The sequence below is a fragment of the Ambystoma mexicanum genome, chromosome 6q (genome assembly GCF_040938575.1).
Source record: "Ambystoma mexicanum isolate Mex_15411 chromosome 6q, UKY_AmexF1_1, whole genome shotgun sequence".
Classification (NCBI taxonomy): domain Eukaryota; kingdom Metazoa; phylum Chordata; class Amphibia; order Caudata; family Ambystomatidae; genus Ambystoma; species Ambystoma mexicanum.
The window spans coordinates 1,286,858,286-1,286,876,222 of record NC_090937.1 but is presented as its reverse complement, the minus strand read 5'-3'; the positions used below and the strand labels follow the sequence as shown (position 1 = coordinate 1,286,876,222).

The 17,937-nt window shown below is 45.0% G+C and overlaps 1 protein-coding gene across 1 annotated transcript in view; it reads right to left on the bottom strand.

Annotated features, from left to right (window-relative positions):
• Positions 1-17,937, bottom strand: part of KCNIP4 (potassium voltage-gated channel interacting protein 4) — a 900,135-nt gene that overhangs the window by 441,384 nt on the left and 440,814 nt on the right. The window contains exon 3 of the mRNA XM_069631886.1: positions 10,549-10,619. Coding sequence (XP_069487987.1) covers positions 10,549-10,619 — 71 coding nt within the window. The remainder of the gene's footprint in view (positions 1-10,548; positions 10,620-17,937) is intronic.

Genomic DNA, 17,937 nt, shown 5'->3' with positions numbered 1-17,937 from the left:
TACAGTGAAGGGTGGCTTAACTGAAAGTGCCTGTAACTCACTCACTCTGCGAGCGGAAGTAACCACAACTAAAAACACAGTTTTCAGAGTTAACAGCCTCAAAGGGCAAGAATGTAAAGGCTCAAATGGAGCACCCATAAGAAACTTAAGAACAAGGTTTAAATCCCAACCGGGCACCAGGAAAGGTGACGGAGGGAACACATTAATGAGCCCTTTCAGAAACTGTGAAATTAAAGGGATTTAAAAGTAAGAACACTCTTCAGACGAGCGCTTAAAGATGGACAGCGCCACCAGGTAACCTTTAATGGTACCCACTTGCAAGCCCCTGTGGGCAAAAGAAAGTAAAAAGGACAGAACCATGGGGATGTCACATGCAAAAGGATCCACATTCTGAACTCTGCACCAGCCGCAGAACTTACGCCAACGGCAACGGTACAGAGACTTTGTTGCTGGCCTTCCATCACGTCTTCAGGGAGGTCCCAATCCTTATACCTCAACCTTTCAGAAGCCAAGCGTGAAGGTTGAGGGATCTAACCTCTGGATGGAGAACCTGACCCCCCTCCCGTGAGAGCAGATCGTCTTGGTAGGGAAGACGACGTGGAGGGCAGATGGACAAGTCGAGAAGGTCCGGGTACCACGTACTCCGATCCCACACCGGAGCAATGAGGATCATCCGGGAACCGAACTTCCGTAACCTCCGCAGCACTTGCGGGATGACGGGGACTGGAGGAAACGCGTACAGCAGCGGGAATGACCACTCCACCACAAACGCGTCTCCTAAGGCTCCTTTTGGAGGAAATTCCTGCGAGCAAAACCTTTCGCAGTTCCGGTTGACAATGGAGGCGAAGAGATCCACTTGAGGGGTCCCCCAAAGGGCGAAGATCTCCAGGAGAATCTCCTGAGCCAACTCCCACTCGTGAGAGATCACGCTCTGCCTGCTCAGAGCATCCACCGTCACGTTTTCGTCTCCGGCCAGATGAACTTCCGAGATTGAAACTTCCTGCTGGATGGCCCAGAACTCGAGCTGCATCGCCTCCCTGCACAGAGGAAGTGACCCTGCCCCCCCCCCTTTTTGTTGAGGTAGTGCATGGCCACTGTGTTGTCCGTCAGGATCAGGACACTCTTTCCTCGCACAGTCGGCAGAAAAGCCTTCAGGGCTAGCCTGACGGCCCTCAGCTCCAACAGATTGATATGGAGTCTGGACTCCGACGGAGACCAACGACCGCTGACTGTCAGCCCGTTGGCATGAGCTCCCCATCCCGTGAGGGATGCATCCGTCACGATCGTCACCTCTGGCCAGGGAAGCCAAAATGGAGCCCCCTTCATCAAGTTGCCTTCGACGGCCCACCACAGAAGGTCCCGGGCGACCGAGGGCGGCACCTGACCCGGGTCCGATACCCTGTCGGAAGGACTGCAACCATTGCGTCTTGAGTGCCCACTGCAAAGATCTCATCCGCAGGCGAGCCTCTGGCACCAGAAGAATGCAGGATGCGATGAGGCCGAGCAACCTCAAGAACTCGAACGCTGGGAGCGTCTGGGCATGCTGAAACTTGTGCACCATCTGCTGAATGTAAAGAGCCCTCACCTCGGGAGGAAAACACTGCCCCAGGGAAGTGTCGAGCACTGCTCCGATGTACTGGAGCCGCTGTGTTGGCATCAAATGGGACTTCTTTAAATTGAGGGAGAAGCACAGCCTGTGAAGGGAGTGGCAGGTGACGGACAGATGATCCAGGACTTGCTCGGGAGAGCTCCCCCTGATCAAAAAATCGTCCAGGTAGGGGTAGACGTGAATCCCCCTTGCCTGAGATGCGCTGCCACCACCACCATGAGCTTGGTGAAAACCCTCGGGGCGGAGGTCAATCCGAACGGCAGGACCCGAAACTGAAAGTGCAAGTCGCCAACCGCGAACCTCAGGTACTTCTTGTGCTTGGGATGGATCGGCACATGGAAGTAAGCATCCTTGAGGTCGAGTGACACCAACCAGTCCTGAAGCTGGAGGACTTGAGAGAGAGTAACCATCTTGAACTTGTCCTTCCTGAGGAGTTTGTTCAAACCGCGCAAGTCCATGATGGGTCTCAATCCCCCGTCTTTCTTCGAAATCAAAAAATAAGGGGAATACCATCCCTTGTTCCTCTCCGCTACAGACACCAGTTCTGTGGCGCCTTTCTCCAGCAGGGCTTGAATTTCCTGCGCAAGGAGCGGATCCGGACTCTGCAAAGAGAGGTTCCCCGGTGGATTGTCGCGAGGCCTGTGCCGAAAGGGAAGACAGTAGCCGTGGGTTATGCTCTCCAGAACCCACACATCTGAAGTAACGGCTTGCCACTCTACAAGATGCTGCGCCAGCCTTCCCCCAACCGGCGAACCATGGGACATGGCCTCATGACTGAGTGGGAGCGGCTGCGGCGTTACCTGAGGGCAAAGAGGCAACTGCCCGAGCGGCCTTGGCACCACGTACCCTGTTGTCCACCTCTGGTACCCCTGCGTTGGCCTCTTTGACTGCCAGCTCCTCTCGCTTTACTGAAGGATGAGTAATAGTGAAAGGAACCACCCCTCCACTGCTGTCCCCTAGGACGAAAAGGTGGAGGTTGGCGAACTGCAGCGCCCAACGACTTCGCTGCAGCTTTTGAGGTCTGCAACCTCTCAAGGCTCCCGTCAGCCTTGCTGCCAAAAATGTGTTCACCGTCAAAGGGCATGTTGAGGAGCCGGGACTGCACATCAGGAGTAAACCCCGACTTCCGCAACCACGCAAACCTGCGTATCACGGTGCTCGCCGCCATGGACCTACTGACGCATTCAGCTAAGTCCAAACCCGACTGAACGGACTCACACATGGCATCCTTACCATCCTGGACCATAGCAAGGAAACCGTCCCGTTCGTCCCCTTCGGGAATATGTTCAGCCGCTAACGCAACACAGTTCCACAGAGTGTGTGTGAAACGAGACAAGGCACAAATAGAGTTGGCCGCCTGAAGCGCCATACCACCAGAAGAAAACACTTTCTTCGCCCAGCCATCAAAACGTTTGTCGTCCCTATCAGGAGGGATGGTAGGGTACGACGCCTGCTTTGCCGGGGCCGTGGCCGCCTGCACCACCAAACTCTCCGGAGTGGGGTGCCTGGTCAAGAAGCAGGGGTAGCTACTGGCTGGACGGTATTTTCGCGACAAGGATCTGCCCACCGCCGGGAGACTCTCCGGAGCAGTCCAAGCCGCCGCCACCCTTCTCTGTAAAGCCATATGGAACGGCAGTACCGGGTCAGTTGGGGGACCAACATCAAGGATGTCCGTCAGATCATCCTGCACAAACTCCCCTGGGGGAGCAGACCATCCCAAGTACTCAGAAACCCTAGCCATAAGGCGCCGGTACGAGGAATCGGCATGAGAGCCAGGCTCAGGCCTACAAAACTCCACCTCCGGAGAGGTGTCCAGTCCACTGGCATCATGCAGTGACTGCCTCAAATTGTCAAACTGACTATGGCCCGAGACAATTTCATCTGGAACCTGACTAGGAACCAGGCCATCAGAATCCTCATCTGCCTCTGAAATATATTCCAGGTGGCGAAAAGAAGGCACCCGAGACTGCTTGCTCTTAACCAGAGCCTTCCTAGGGGGTTCCCCCGTGCCACGGGGTACCTCGGACACGGAAGGCGTCGATGGCGTCGAGCGAATCGGCGCCGATGTCGAGAGAACAGGCATCGGCGCCGAGAGGATCGGCGTCGAGGAAATCGGCCTCGACGTCCGATGCAGCGCCGCCAGCATCGGCGGCGTCGACACAGCCCTTGAAGCCGGAGCTCCAAGCGTGTCCCTCGACGACCTGAGGGTCGACGGCTTCGACGACTTCCTCGGAGCCTCGAGAAAGCCTGTCGACGCCCTCGACGCCTCAGACCTCGATGTCTTCCTCGAAGACCTCACAGGTGCACACGGTCTCGAACGCGTCGAGGACCGGGACCTGGAACGGGTACGTCGAGAACGAGTCTCCTTGTCCGAACGGGACCTCTCCCATGACTCGTGCCGACCACTCTTGCGAGAGGTGTCTCTCGACCTCTCACGACCGACCCCACTCGGGGGCGCGGACGGCTTAGTACCCTGCGACTCAAGAATCGCCAGCATTTTCTTCCCGAAGGAGGCCCATTCCTCTGGCGTCGCACGGCTGTTGGGGTAAGCGACGTGCTGGGCAGAGTCCTCCGAAGAGGACCTGGAAGACGACCGGTGTCGGCGCTTCCGAGAATGCCTCGAAGAGGCTGAGGAGTGGCGAGACCGACTCCTAGAAGGAGACCCACGAGACTTCCGACGTTGCCGCGGAGAGTCACCTCTCGAATCATCCGTCGAAAGCCCTGCAGACTTCGATTTCCGGGGCTTGGACACCCGACCTACCGACAACTTCTTCTTACGTTCGCGTAAGGCTTTGGACGTGAGCGACTGGCAGTCCATACAGTCATCCGTGTCGTGGGCCTCTCCGAGGCACCAGAGGCAGGTGTCGTGCGAGTCCGTCACCGACATCTTGGACCCACACTCCCCGCACTTCTTGAAACCTGGACGCGGGGTCGAAGACGAAGTAGAAGATATCTTCACACGAAGGATTCTCACAAAACGAACAGGTTCGAAGAAACGAGAAGAACAGAACTCCAAAGAGTCGAGGCGTTAACCAAGATTCACGAAGCAACACGTTTGCGGAAAAAACAGAACTGAGGCTACGGGCGTCGTGCGTCCTACTTATCACATAGGATGACGTCGGTCGTCGGAGGAGGTCCTCGACGACGGCGCATCGACGTCATCGACGCAGGACGCAGACGCCGAAAAAAGTTTCGGAAGCAGCACAGCTGTGGTGATTACATGTCATAGATATGGAATACGTCGGAGGACCCAATCCCCTCGAAACACACAGCTGTGCCATTAGATATTTTAATGCCTTGGTCACAGTGCTGGATAGTAAGGCCCGTTCTCAAGAAAGCTGATCTTTCATAAACATTCATTTAGTAAGATAACTTAAAATGTACATGAGATAGTGTGTCCCGAGGTAACAAAACATGTGCTAGTTACCATGTCTTGATTTCTAATAACACTTAACTGATTAATGGTTCTGTTTATAAATATATTACAACTCTTGTGATTTGTTTTTAATGTTCTGGCCATCATTTCCTTGCAGAATACTAAAGTACAAATTGCACAGTTTACTATATTCCCTTTTTACACGGCAGCATACATATAGCATGTCCTTTGCATTAGCTGTTTCGTTTTTGAGTAAAACATATTCAACATTAATTACAAGCTATTTCATTCTAAAGCCATTGTGAATTCACATTGTTAAATTGATAGCATTGCATTCAATCAAATAATATCTCACAGGACTCAAATATTAGGTGAGGTTCCTTCACCAAATCTTTAATACCATCACTGCAGGGTAAACGCAGACAAGATGTATCTACAAACACCATGCATGCCAAGACTGTAATACCCCTCCCCTTTCTCAACTAGTTTGTGTACCTTTTCAGTACAATGATTTCACAACCTCACTAGGAAGCACTTGAGTCTTCCCCAATTAACCCAATGGCTGACTCAGTAGAGCCAGTCAAACGCAGAGACCCAATAGATAACACACATGGACCTTTAGTACAATTAAACCTTTTACTCTTCTGTGAACATTTGTTTGAAGTAACTTTCTATATGATTTAAGAAACGTTTGACAGAGTAAGAATGATTCCTAAATAATTTTCTAAGACAGAAAATGCAAATGAGTGATTAAATATGCTGTTAGTTGCACATCAGAATAGTTCAGCATTTTAGCATCTCTAAACACTATGCACAGTTTGGTGCTAGGACATAAACTGTGTTGCTTATGTGAAAGGATTTGGCCAAGCATGTGGCCAAGTTATGTATGAGGATGTTTGCTCTACTCTACTATGGCTCTATGCATATGGCAGTGGGTGTAAAGTGGTTAGAACACTGGCTTCTGAAGGCAAAATACCTGAGTGAATACTACCTATACCAATGTCTTCTAAGGTTTTTTGGTAACTGTTGTTTCTTTATTTATTTATTTATTTGATTTAGTTTACAAAATGAAAACTTTACACACATATTCACCTAAAATTATTCAGCACATTAAAATAAGATATGCAGTATACAAAGTCATTAAATACCATAGATTGCCTAATAAAACCATTTTAAATGAAATACACTTCATGTAAAGACAAAAGCATCTTTAGTAAATTCATCACATTAATTAACAAACTATCATTGGGATTAACTAATAGATTCCACCAGAAAGTTTCCCAAGTTAGCAAAGGGCGAGTGATACAATAAAATTAAAAATGTCCTCTCGTAGAGCAGTTAGGGCAGACACTTCACAATTAGATCTTTCAAGGTTTCGCTATAGACTCTACAACAACGGCATACGTGATCACTAGGTTGAGCCGATAACCGGCCTCTTAGGACATTGTTAGTTAGGAGTAAATTTAGTTGTGTAGATAGGCAGAATTTTCTAAGGAATCTTGAGTGATGTTTGGTCATATATTTCTGGGGAGAATTTAAAGGTTTACTATCCAAAGAAAAGTGCTCAAACAGCTTAGAAGTTAGCAGATTTTCCCTATTTTAGATCCAGTCATTTTCAAATAATAACTTCTCAATCTGAGCTGGATTATGCACTATTTCTTCCAGCGATACTGCTCTCCCATTAGGGATGATCAAAGCAGAATTAACCCAGTGTTTAAGTGCCACAAAATTGCCTAGATTATAAAATGCATTCAATTGAATAAAAAGGGTCGACGCTGGTGGAAACATAAAAGATCTTAAGAGCAGAAGTCTTTTCCAGTGGACCTTAGTGTCTAGAGATGTGATACCCAAAATATGCTTAACCGGAGGGAACGGGGTACCCCCTGGGAGGCTCAGAAATCATTTCCAGATAAAGGACTCCATCTTAGCCCATTCCAAGCCGACCTCAAGGACCTCTGCCCCGTACGTTAGTTTTGGAACTAGCACCTGGTTGTACATTTTGAGTCCTGGCAGTAATGAAACGCAACCATATTTTCTGTCCAGCACTCAGAGTTTTTGCAACCGCTGAGATATCATCCAACTTCAAGGCCTGGTTAGCGAGAGACACTGATTGATTTGATTTGATCACCACACTAAGATACCTAAAGTTAGTGACCACCTCCAGCTTTTTGCCATCAATGTACCAGCCACAATAAGACCTACCCAACAAGATCTTTCTGCGGCTAATAACCAAGATTTTAGATTTGGTCACACTAATATCCAGCCTAAGGTCCCTATAGAAATCAGTGTCTGCATCAGAGATTTCTGTAGACCTATTGCAGTGCAGTCGAGGAACACAAGATCATTAGCATATAAAAGATACTGAATTTTCATGTGTCCCCACTTCAGGGGATTAACACAATGCGGCCCTTATTCTGAAGATGTATACATTAAACAAAAAGGGAGCTAGTACACACCCCTGGCGCAAACCGCGATCCACAGATATCCACCCCGAATACATGCCTTTTCTGTCCAGTCTGACCTTGATTCTGATGTCTTTATGCACAAGTTCCAGCAACCGAACCAAGGCCTCCGGACAACTCAATAACCTAAGCATGCCTAGTTTGATCCACACAATCAAATGACTTAGAGACATCAAGAAAAGAGAGATATATTGTACGCTTGGATTGAAAAGCTTGATTCTTGAAAAGTTGTAATACAAGGCAGTTCCGAGCTGTGCTGGTTCCCTTGCGAAACCCAGATTGACTTGGGTCCAACTTGTTGGCATAATTCCCATCTTTCAAGAGCGCACGACAGGAAGCTAGAGGAAATCTTGTTACCACTGTTTTACAACTGTTTTTTCCCACACTGCCATACTCATAATGAAGCCCTTTATGTTCTGAGCCTGATTGGTGGATAGACAGACCATGTGACTTGCAAATTTAGATTAAAATGCTTTTTATTCAACACTACGAAATAGTTGTAGTGAACACATATAAGGAGTAGGCTTATATTTATATGAATTTCTACTGAGCACAGACATACATCAACACTGGTAAATTGATATAAACAATAAAGTACATGGGCTCTTTGTAACGTGTGGCCATTGGTCTGCCCTCAAGTTCTTTAAATGTAATGGGCTCTAACATATCTTGGGGAAACAGCACCCAGCCACTTCTTGGCTCAAAAATAGGAAGAAGTTTGGATAAATGTCTATGTGCTCATCCTGTTATTTCTTCCAATGCCACCTATGTCTACACCAAACATTGACCTTCATGTAGATTCTATTTAGTACAACACTTGCTGCCCAATTCTATCCAGACAGTAAATGGGGTGGTGAGGTTCTCTTCGCCAGTAAATCAGATGTTTAGCTCTACAGTGTTTGTTTTGAGGTTATGCCACCCAGGTCAAGACACAGCTATGATCAGGGGGCATGGGAGTGGGGTTCGACACTGTACCGCCTCCAGGTAGTCCATAGTCTAGGGATATTTCTTTGGTAAGCCAGATTTCCCGGACATCACAGTGCCTTTGTAGCATTGAAATGAAGTCAGAAACTTGACTTCAATAGACCTATGTCTCCTAAACTCTATATGATATTGACCTCATGAACGATTATTCGGGTTCTGGTTGTACCAGTGTTGCACATGAAGGGTTTTTGATTCTACTGCTTATCAATTGCACATGAATATTACATATTTTCCTTTATTTTTCTAGTGGTTTATGGTAAAATCATTTTTTATAAACTACTACTACAGTACTAAACAGAACAACAAAGCAAATGTGCATACCCAGTTCAACCCTCAAACTAGAAATAGAGGCATTAGTAATTCAGCAGGAGACTAGGAGTAAGGGGCAAGGAGTGTAGCGTGGAAGCTGAACTTAGATATGAGATACGAAGGCATGCATGGTTATTAAGTTAAGAGTTTACAGAAAAGATCAAACCCCACAGCAGCACTGAGTCGAAAGATGAGGCACTATTCCCCACAAAAAAAACTAAAAAGTAGAAGACTGAAGAAAACTGAGGAAAAAGTAAAAGACTTTAATGTGAGCCGAGCCGGCAAGAGATGAATGGAACTGTACACATTCTAGAATGCAAAGTAGTGTTGGCATAATTAATCCCTGTGTTTTGAAATTGTATTTGCAAGACTAAGACACACAACAACAAAACTGTGTAAAATGGTCAGCTACTTGTAGTCATTGTTTCACACAGACTTGGAGTTTTTTTATTGTGCACAGTTTTGATTGGGCTTAAATTCTAGGGAATCTATCCTCAGTCTTTCAGCGAGCACAAGTGGGAGCAATATGCAGCGCCACATACCCTGGATGATGTAAGATTGTGGATAGAAACTAAAGGGCTTTGTGGCAGGTATGCACCCACTTTGCTGAGGATATGTTTGACTTCCCCATACCTCATTCAGAACTAGATAATGTATGGAGAGCAAAAGGCCACCTCTCATTGCCTGGGGACTGAGTAAACGAAACTGTTTGTACAAGCCCCTTATACAGTAAACTAAAATTCCACAGACAACCCCTCTTGCCCATCAAAGAGTGTAGTACATCATATATTTCACATTCCTTTTGGGAGAGGAACATAAGCAACCTTTGAAGCAAAAACGGTACTTGAATACACTGTATATAAAAATGGCATTTTGTGTAATGCACATTTAACAGACGCTTCTACCTGAACCCAATTGTGACAGTAAAGAAAATATGACTCATTTAAATTGTGATTAGTCTAGGATTACATAGGTTGGCCAAGTGTGGAAGCCAGGTTTTCTGGTTGCACAGTTTGAAATGTTGCAGGTTTACGACCAGACATGCTTCATTGCATCTTTAGTTTGGTACCAACATGCATTTCCTGGCAGGCAAGTGATACATAAAATACTCTGTGATTGCAGATGGTTGCATGCAGTTTTTTTTAACAGTCACTGAGTGGCAGGGCCACTTTGATTTACTCTGTGAACCTAACAGAGGATGATGCCCTGCTTGGCTCCAGTTTGGCTCTTAGCTCACAAAGCCACTCAGGCCAAGCCATATCCAGGCATTTGGCTCTAACCAGCCTCAACACTCCCCGCCCCATCTAAAAAGTGACACAGACAATTTAGAGACATAATGCAAATACTATCAAGTTTTGACATACAGCTGGGTTGGTGGATTGCAACTTCTTCTAAGCACTGAACTATAAACTGTTAATACCCAATTTAATAGCACTCTCAATTTAAGAGTACTCAATGTAGTGACAATGAAGAATCACGGGCTGAGTCCCTGATGCCGGAATTAAACATGTGGCGCAGGTCGCACATCAATATGCAAGGCTAGCACTTAATTTGCTGAACTATCTTACCAAATAACATTTGCTGACATTACCAGCTAACATTTGCAGAAACATAAAGACAACGCACATCAGTGCATCAAACAAAAAACATGCAAAATACAATATCAAAGAAATAATACTAAAAACATTTACACATCTACCGAAATCACATCATGTAATGGGAAAGCAGGGACAGGTATTTACTGGTCTACAAGCTAGATAATACCATATCACACATTGCATTTTCTGTAATAGTGGTGCTTGACATACCTCAAAACTAATAATTCCATTTTGGTTCATGTCAAAGGCATTGAACAGAAAGTGTGCGTATGTTGTGGAATCTGAAATTAAAAAAAGACATAGTCCAAGTTCAATTTACTGGAGTTCCATTGATATATTTCTTTGATTCACGAATGTTGTATACTGTAGTACGTAGTCCAACAAACAGAGATATCGCTATGGCATATCAAACATAGTTAAGTGAACAAATGCAATAAGGATTCACAGGCTGCAACAACTTCATAGTTTGAAATCACATGAAAACAAATCAAACAAGCATGACAATTAATCATTTGAAAGATAGCGGGTGCAATTTGTCATCATAAGCCTTGTGTAATGTTGTGAGCCCCAGAGGTCCAAGGATGACAGGAGGAGGTTACTGCAGACAAGTGTCCTTTATTGTGAAGACAGGGACACACAATTAAGGAGGTGGCAGTAGGTAAGAGGAGGACAGAGACACTGGGCATACACATGCAGGAGAAGGGAAACAGACTCTGGCTGACTGACACACATGGAAGACTCAGGACAGAATACACAGAGGGCATCTAAGGTTGCATGCAGTAACCAGAGTTCCATTCATCCATGCACAGGCAGGGAAGGCAGGATGTAACACATCTCCCTTCTTGACCCTGAAAGGAAAGAATGAAGATGTAGGACATGACATGCCTTCCTCCTTTCCATTTGAAGTGTAGACTTTGAAAGGCGCACCAGGAGGTTGACACATAAGCCGGATCTCACATAAGGCAAAGAGCGAGAAAATAGGGGCAGGGGAGGAATGACCCCATCTCCCAGGAGAAAAATACATAACAATGACATGAGTGAGTACACTTTACATCTAACAAATCAAGGAGGGCAATGCAGTAGCCATATTGATATTAACTGTACAAGGAAATGGCTTTCAATGAGTATTTAAAAGTTTCAATTATTAATCAGATGAGATGCAAAGACCCTATAAAATCGAATTCAGCAATTAACAATGCACACAAAGTTTAACATCGCTGATCACTGCTAAAAATGATGTAAGTACATTTTTTCATGTAGGGAACATTCAATCTGTATGGCAGATACAAATCGTGTTCGTGTATGTGTGCTGGGCGTGTGTATCAGTTTGTGGCAGGGGAAAACATCCAGTGTGTGTGCCTGCTTTCAGGGAGGCACGGCGACGCTGTGTGCTGCCCCGTCCAAAGGCCTGGAGAGACAATTGAGCAATACATAATAACATAAATGGTCTGCAGGCTTTGGCTGCACCTGAAAGACTGGAGCATTCCAAAACAAATGTATAAAGGACCAATTAATTGTGCATATGAACAATACACACATGTGAGACCGGCTCTGGCTCACTGCAGAGACCACCTGGGATGAAGCGCTAACCTTAGTAAGGGTGTGGGAGCAGTCCCTAGTGTCGAGTGTGATGCACTGGGAAAGAACAAAGCATAGAAGTCGATTACCGCCCCATTGAAAATGAACAGAATTTCCTGTATATTATCCTCATTTGAGAAAGCCACTAATTTCTCAAATGAAGATAATATACAGGAAATTCTGTACATTTTCAATCGTGCCACTATTCGACTTCTTTTTATTAAAAGTCCAAGCGCTAGTTCTGTACGGCCTAGATATGTGCTTAACCAACATACAGCCCTTTCTTGATCAACTTCAAGGCAGAATCTGGAAGCAGTGTTTAAGATTGGCAAGCTCCCTTACTAACGCTGTCTTACGCCATGAATTGGGGTTAGTGTCTCTCTCTGCCCGTTTCAAGTGGCGGTTTTTAAATAACTATTTCAAAATGAATGCCCCCCACTGAATTTGCTTTATGAGGATTTCTACACAATGTTACAATCATGATATCCTCCTTCAATGGCTCTATTTCGTCAGAACATGGAAAATATCCTCACAGAAATTGGCTCGAAATGTTGATGACTTACTATTAAGCCCTGCACACGTTAAGAAACTTTTTTTCAAAGCAGACTGGTGTGAGACTGTAGATTCACTGAGCAACTATACATGTTACTAAGAGAATGCAGCGTTCATTCTTAGTAGACATCCCCGGCAGTCATACCTGCTATGCTTTCCGTCTAACAAAGCCTTTGAGATTTACTTGCGAATTAAGATCAATCAGATGTTGACTTAAGAAAAACGAAATACTGGCTTCCTAAGAAGGCACATCCTGTTCTAGAGATTTGTAGGTTTTGTGACTCTATTGCTCAGGCAGAAACCAGAAAACACTTGGTGGTCTTAGATTAACTCGCCTGCTTTCCATTATTAATGAGGACTTGCACTGAAAAAATAACCTAGGAATTCACTACTATGAATCATCTTTCTTTATTGGTTTAATGATAGATCATGTTAGAAATCAATCTTGGATTCTTTGACTTGTGATTACAGTCTATGGGCCTCATTACACGTAGTGCGGTAAGGGTTTACCGGTACCGGTATTGGCACCGGTACCGGTAAACCCTTACCGCCTTACTACGAGGTCCCTTTGCGGGTTGGTACTTTAACGCCTGATTTTTAGCAAAGGGACCAGGGTGCTAATTACGGTACCACAATTTGCGGTACCGTAATTAGCACCTTCCCCATTCCCATTATGCCCTATGGGGCAAAAATGGGAATGGGGAAGGGCAATGGGGGAAGGGGGAATTACCGCCCGCCAACCTTGGAATAGGGCGGTAATTCCCCTTTCCTCCAAGGCGGTGCCGGTATTTTACCGGCATGGACCAAGGTGCTAATAGCACCTTGGTTCACCGCCTACCGTGTAATGAGGCCCTATGTGTGTAAAGTAAGATCTAGGGACCAGGAGCCGGGTCCTAGGTAGTTCTTACGACCTTCTTAATGAATTGGAACTGATGTCATAAGGGATGTTTCCTGACCTTTATAGTGGCTCTAAGCTCGTTAGAAAATGCTCTTGATCTCCACTTGTGCACGGCTTTGAAGGGTGCATGACTTCAACTCCTAAGAACGTTGCACTAAAACTGTAAATGTGCACTATTTAAGAAGTGCTTTTAATGATTGCATTATCTGTAGTCCCAAGAATGCACTCATGTTTTATGTTCTTCCATTTTTAGTTTCTCTTCCTGTCCATAGGTGTTAAATGTAGAATGTATTTTAAATGTATCTACTAACATTGTAGATGTGTTATTATTTGTATATGCATTTCCGGACTATTTTAACGATCGCACAGAAGACACGCTGCTTACATTTTATTGTGGCTCATTGTTCTTAATTTTTTTTTGCACATATAGCAATATAACGTTCCAGTCCTTATTTTGTATTATTCAAAGATTTCATGTGTATTGCTATTTTGCTTAGGAATTAATTTCTTCTTAATTCTGATGAATAATGCATGTTATGTTCCGATGATTTGTTTCTCTTTTTCCTCTTCAGCCATCAAATTGTATTTTTAAAGTGAAATTTAAGTAATCAAATGAAATGTTGTAAAGGTTTGTACTAAAAAACAAAATGCAACAATAAACAAAAAAAATAATAAATAAAAGCAGGGGGACACACCATTAATCTCAATTGCGCTCTCAGCACCTGAAGCATGAACAAACAGCTGTCCTGAAGGAGAAAATTGATGCCCAACCAAACAATAAATCCCTCCACGAGCCGTTGTCTGTGATGCAGCAGCAACTCCCACACCTCAGGATACAAAGCATGTCCAGCTTGGGGAGGTAAGTGTGCTGCATGTGGATGCATAAACCATTTCTCTCAAGTATGCCTCTCAAACTGAAACTACTAAGCAATGAACAACCAACAAGAAATCACCACATCAATGTGGAGAGCATTGAAGAGCCATTGAAAGAAAAAGGTGATGAAGAAGAAGACATTTCTGAACAGTTGACAAACATGGTACTAGCCGTAAATGGACCAGAGAAAGAACCAAGGCCTCCAAGACCCACCTGAGTGGAAGTAGCTGGAACCTAAAGTGCCATTCATGGTAGACTTTGGATCACTCTAGACTGTAAAATTGAAGGAACTGTTTATGAACATTTTACACCAAGAAATAGGACAATTAGCCTTCATATCATTCCAAATCACTACATATTCAGGTCATCCCGTAGAACTGCTTAGATACTTACAAGCAGTGATAACATATAAAGGCTGGTCCAAGGCAGCCATCATCTATGTAGAAGCCAAAGTTCCCCCATTCCTAAGCTAGAAAGAGCAGGCAGCTTTTCACCTCACCCTGTGACTGGGTGAAGAACAACAGATACGTATACTCGGCAGAGATAATAAAGGAAAAAACAATGAGATAAGCAGCATCACATCACATGATAACTTACTTAACAAACTGACACAAGAATTTGCCAAGGTATTTTCACGGTCAATCAGGAAGATCAAACACTTCAAACACCTGTCGAAGAAGTGAAACGGGCACGGCGTGGGACCAATCTACCGCCTTGTTCTACATTATAATCAAACAAGGACTCCCAAAGGAACAATACATAGGGCCCCAATGACAAGGGAGGCCAGCAAGACGGCGCGGTGGGTACCGAGGACAAAGAGGGGAAGGTGGGGGCATTATTCAAGGGAATGCAGAATGCGACCTATGGGTTACTATCAAGGACAGCCCCCTATGGGAAATGAACAACAGTATGGTCACCCACACCCAGGCAGTCCCTTGTGTTACCTATGGGAGGGAGTGGACAGAACGATCAATATTATAATGAGCCCCAAATGCAACAACGGCACCAACAACCACAGCAAATGGGTATGCAGCAACAAATGGCAAGACAAAATACTATAGGAAATGCAAATAATAACATTTTTGCAACATCCGCTAATGGCTCATCAGCACCTTTTCGCGGTACAGCAGTTGTGGGAGATAATGTCTTCTCGGTTCCGGGAACGGAGACATATGCCGATTAGGACAGCCCACAGAAAGCACTTGCGTGTCCAGTCCTATCCACTACGCTACGTGAAGAAGAGGAACCACTAGTGGGAGCAGAGATAGGCAACAAACAGGGTTCTCTGGGGCTATCTTAAAAATTCCTTACACAAAAGATCTTGATATAACAGTGAGGGGAAAACAGTGTGCGCACCTCTACCGTACCACAAAGACGCACCAATACATTTGCTGGGACGAGATCTCATGAGTAAGTTAAACATGACAATCTCCTTCACTGAACGGGAAATAGTTTGTTCCACCCAGGAGTGTGCACTGTACGGGCAATGCTGATGATCAGCGCAATGACAAACGAAGTTGTGGTAAGAGGGGTGCCCATTGACATGGACATGTTCATTTATGGTATCAACGTGTTAGCACCGGTGGTGCCAGAGATAACAAGGAAAGAGTGGAAGGTACCCTCAGATTTTGTTTTCCGCCCAATTGTGAATACAGATATTGTACCAGGAACAATTTTGTCTATTGACCTAGAGGGGGTACAGGTCTCGAGCAAACGTATTGCAGTAATAGGACTGGACACACATGGATGCTAGTGGACAACAGTACTGTGCATAGACCCAAATATAATGCTGCGCAACTTAACTGATGAACTGTTCACTGACAGTGAGAGTGACGGGGAAATAATAATGGAGATAAGTATACCTTGTGATATCATGATCCAGCACAGGGAAATACCCAATCCTCTTATGGCTAGTGTTAACGTGCCACCCACTATATTTGAGAAAGATATGGAGAAGGTGCTGCCAGAAATATGGACCACAGGCCCCCATGATGTAGGGTTATTACACGAAGTTACACCAATCAAAATAAGATTAAAACCAGGAGCCATACCGCCTAGAGTAAAACAGTATCCACTCTCAAGGGAGGCAGAGGAAGGAATACGAGAAACAATAAATGCTCTGTTACAACAAGGGATAATAGTACCATCTAATTCACCATGTAATACAGTGATTTTTCCAATTAAAAAAGTGAAGGGCGGGGCTTGGAGGATGATCCAGGACTTACGCCTGCTTAATGACGTCATACAGAAAGAATTCCCATTAGTTCCTAATCCAGCATCAATATTGTGTAGCATACCTAAGGATGCCACCTGTTTCGCAGTAGTGAAGCTTTCCTCTCAATTCCAATTGACCCAAGCTCTCAGTACCTCACAGCGTTCACGCTAGGGGTAAACAGATATGAACATTGCAGGACTATCGCAGGGATATTGTGAAAGTCCCAGCATTTTTAAATAGGATTTTGCATGAAGACCTCGGAAACATTGATATAGAGAGCACGATAATACAATACATAGACAACTACCTTGTCTGAGTGAAAAACAGTGCAGGGCCGATTCAATAACATTGTTGAATTTGTTGGCCACGAAAGGGTACAAGGTAGACAAAAGGCAAACTGCAATATTGCCTAGCAGAGGTACTCTACCTAGGACAGTTAATTTCAAAAGATGGCAAGAGGATATTGGCCGACAGGGCGTCAGCCATACGCCATATGATAATACCAAAAACAGTACAAGACATGCAAAAGTTTCTTGCCATCTGTAATTACTGCAGCGCATGGATACTTGATTACGCAGCATACACACGCCCACTGCCCACTGAAGGAAGCACAAAAGAATAATGTCCCAATAAAATGGACATATGAGATGATGATACAGTGTTTCAAACCGCAAGATCTCATTGCACACGCACCAGTTTGGGCGAACCCAGACTATGACAGGGAATTTTACTTATTTTCACACTGCAATGGTACTCTAACGACTGCAGTGTTGACACAAAAAACATCACTAGGTCACAAGCATTTGGCCTATTACAGCGCAACATTAGATTCAGTTATACAAGGGCGATTTGCATGCGAACAAGCTCTCGCTGAAGCGGCCTTCGCAATAGAAAAAACCACCACTATTGTGATGGGATGCTCAGTGGCTTTATATGCAGAGCACTCACTCTTTGCTATCCTAGAAAGATCCAAATCAACATTAACACACAAAGGGCAACAGCCTACGAGATAATAATATCCAGGTGTCAGGTGTAAGACAGTAAACCCAGCCACATTCATCACTAAACCGTCCACAGTAGGAGAAATGCAGGAACACAATTGTGCTACATATGAGGGAGAACAGGATGATATTCTCAAAGTGAGTAAAAATGCACTACAGGAAGGAGAGATATACTTCATAGATGGATCAGCATCAATAGATAGTGAAACAGGAGAAAAACGCATGGGAGTGGCGGTTGTAAGAATGGAGGAAGAAGGATATGAGATTATTGTACAAAAGTGCCTCCCCTCTCATTGCTCCACACAAGCAGCAGAATTGACTGCACTAATTGAGGCGTTGCGCACTGCTAAAGGATGTGCGGTAACGATATACTCGAACAGTACACTCAGGGTTGTCACAATGGCAACAGATAGGGTTCAGGAAGGCAGATGGGTCGCCAGTGCAACATTCAGCTTTACTAAATGAGTTGATAGAAGCACTA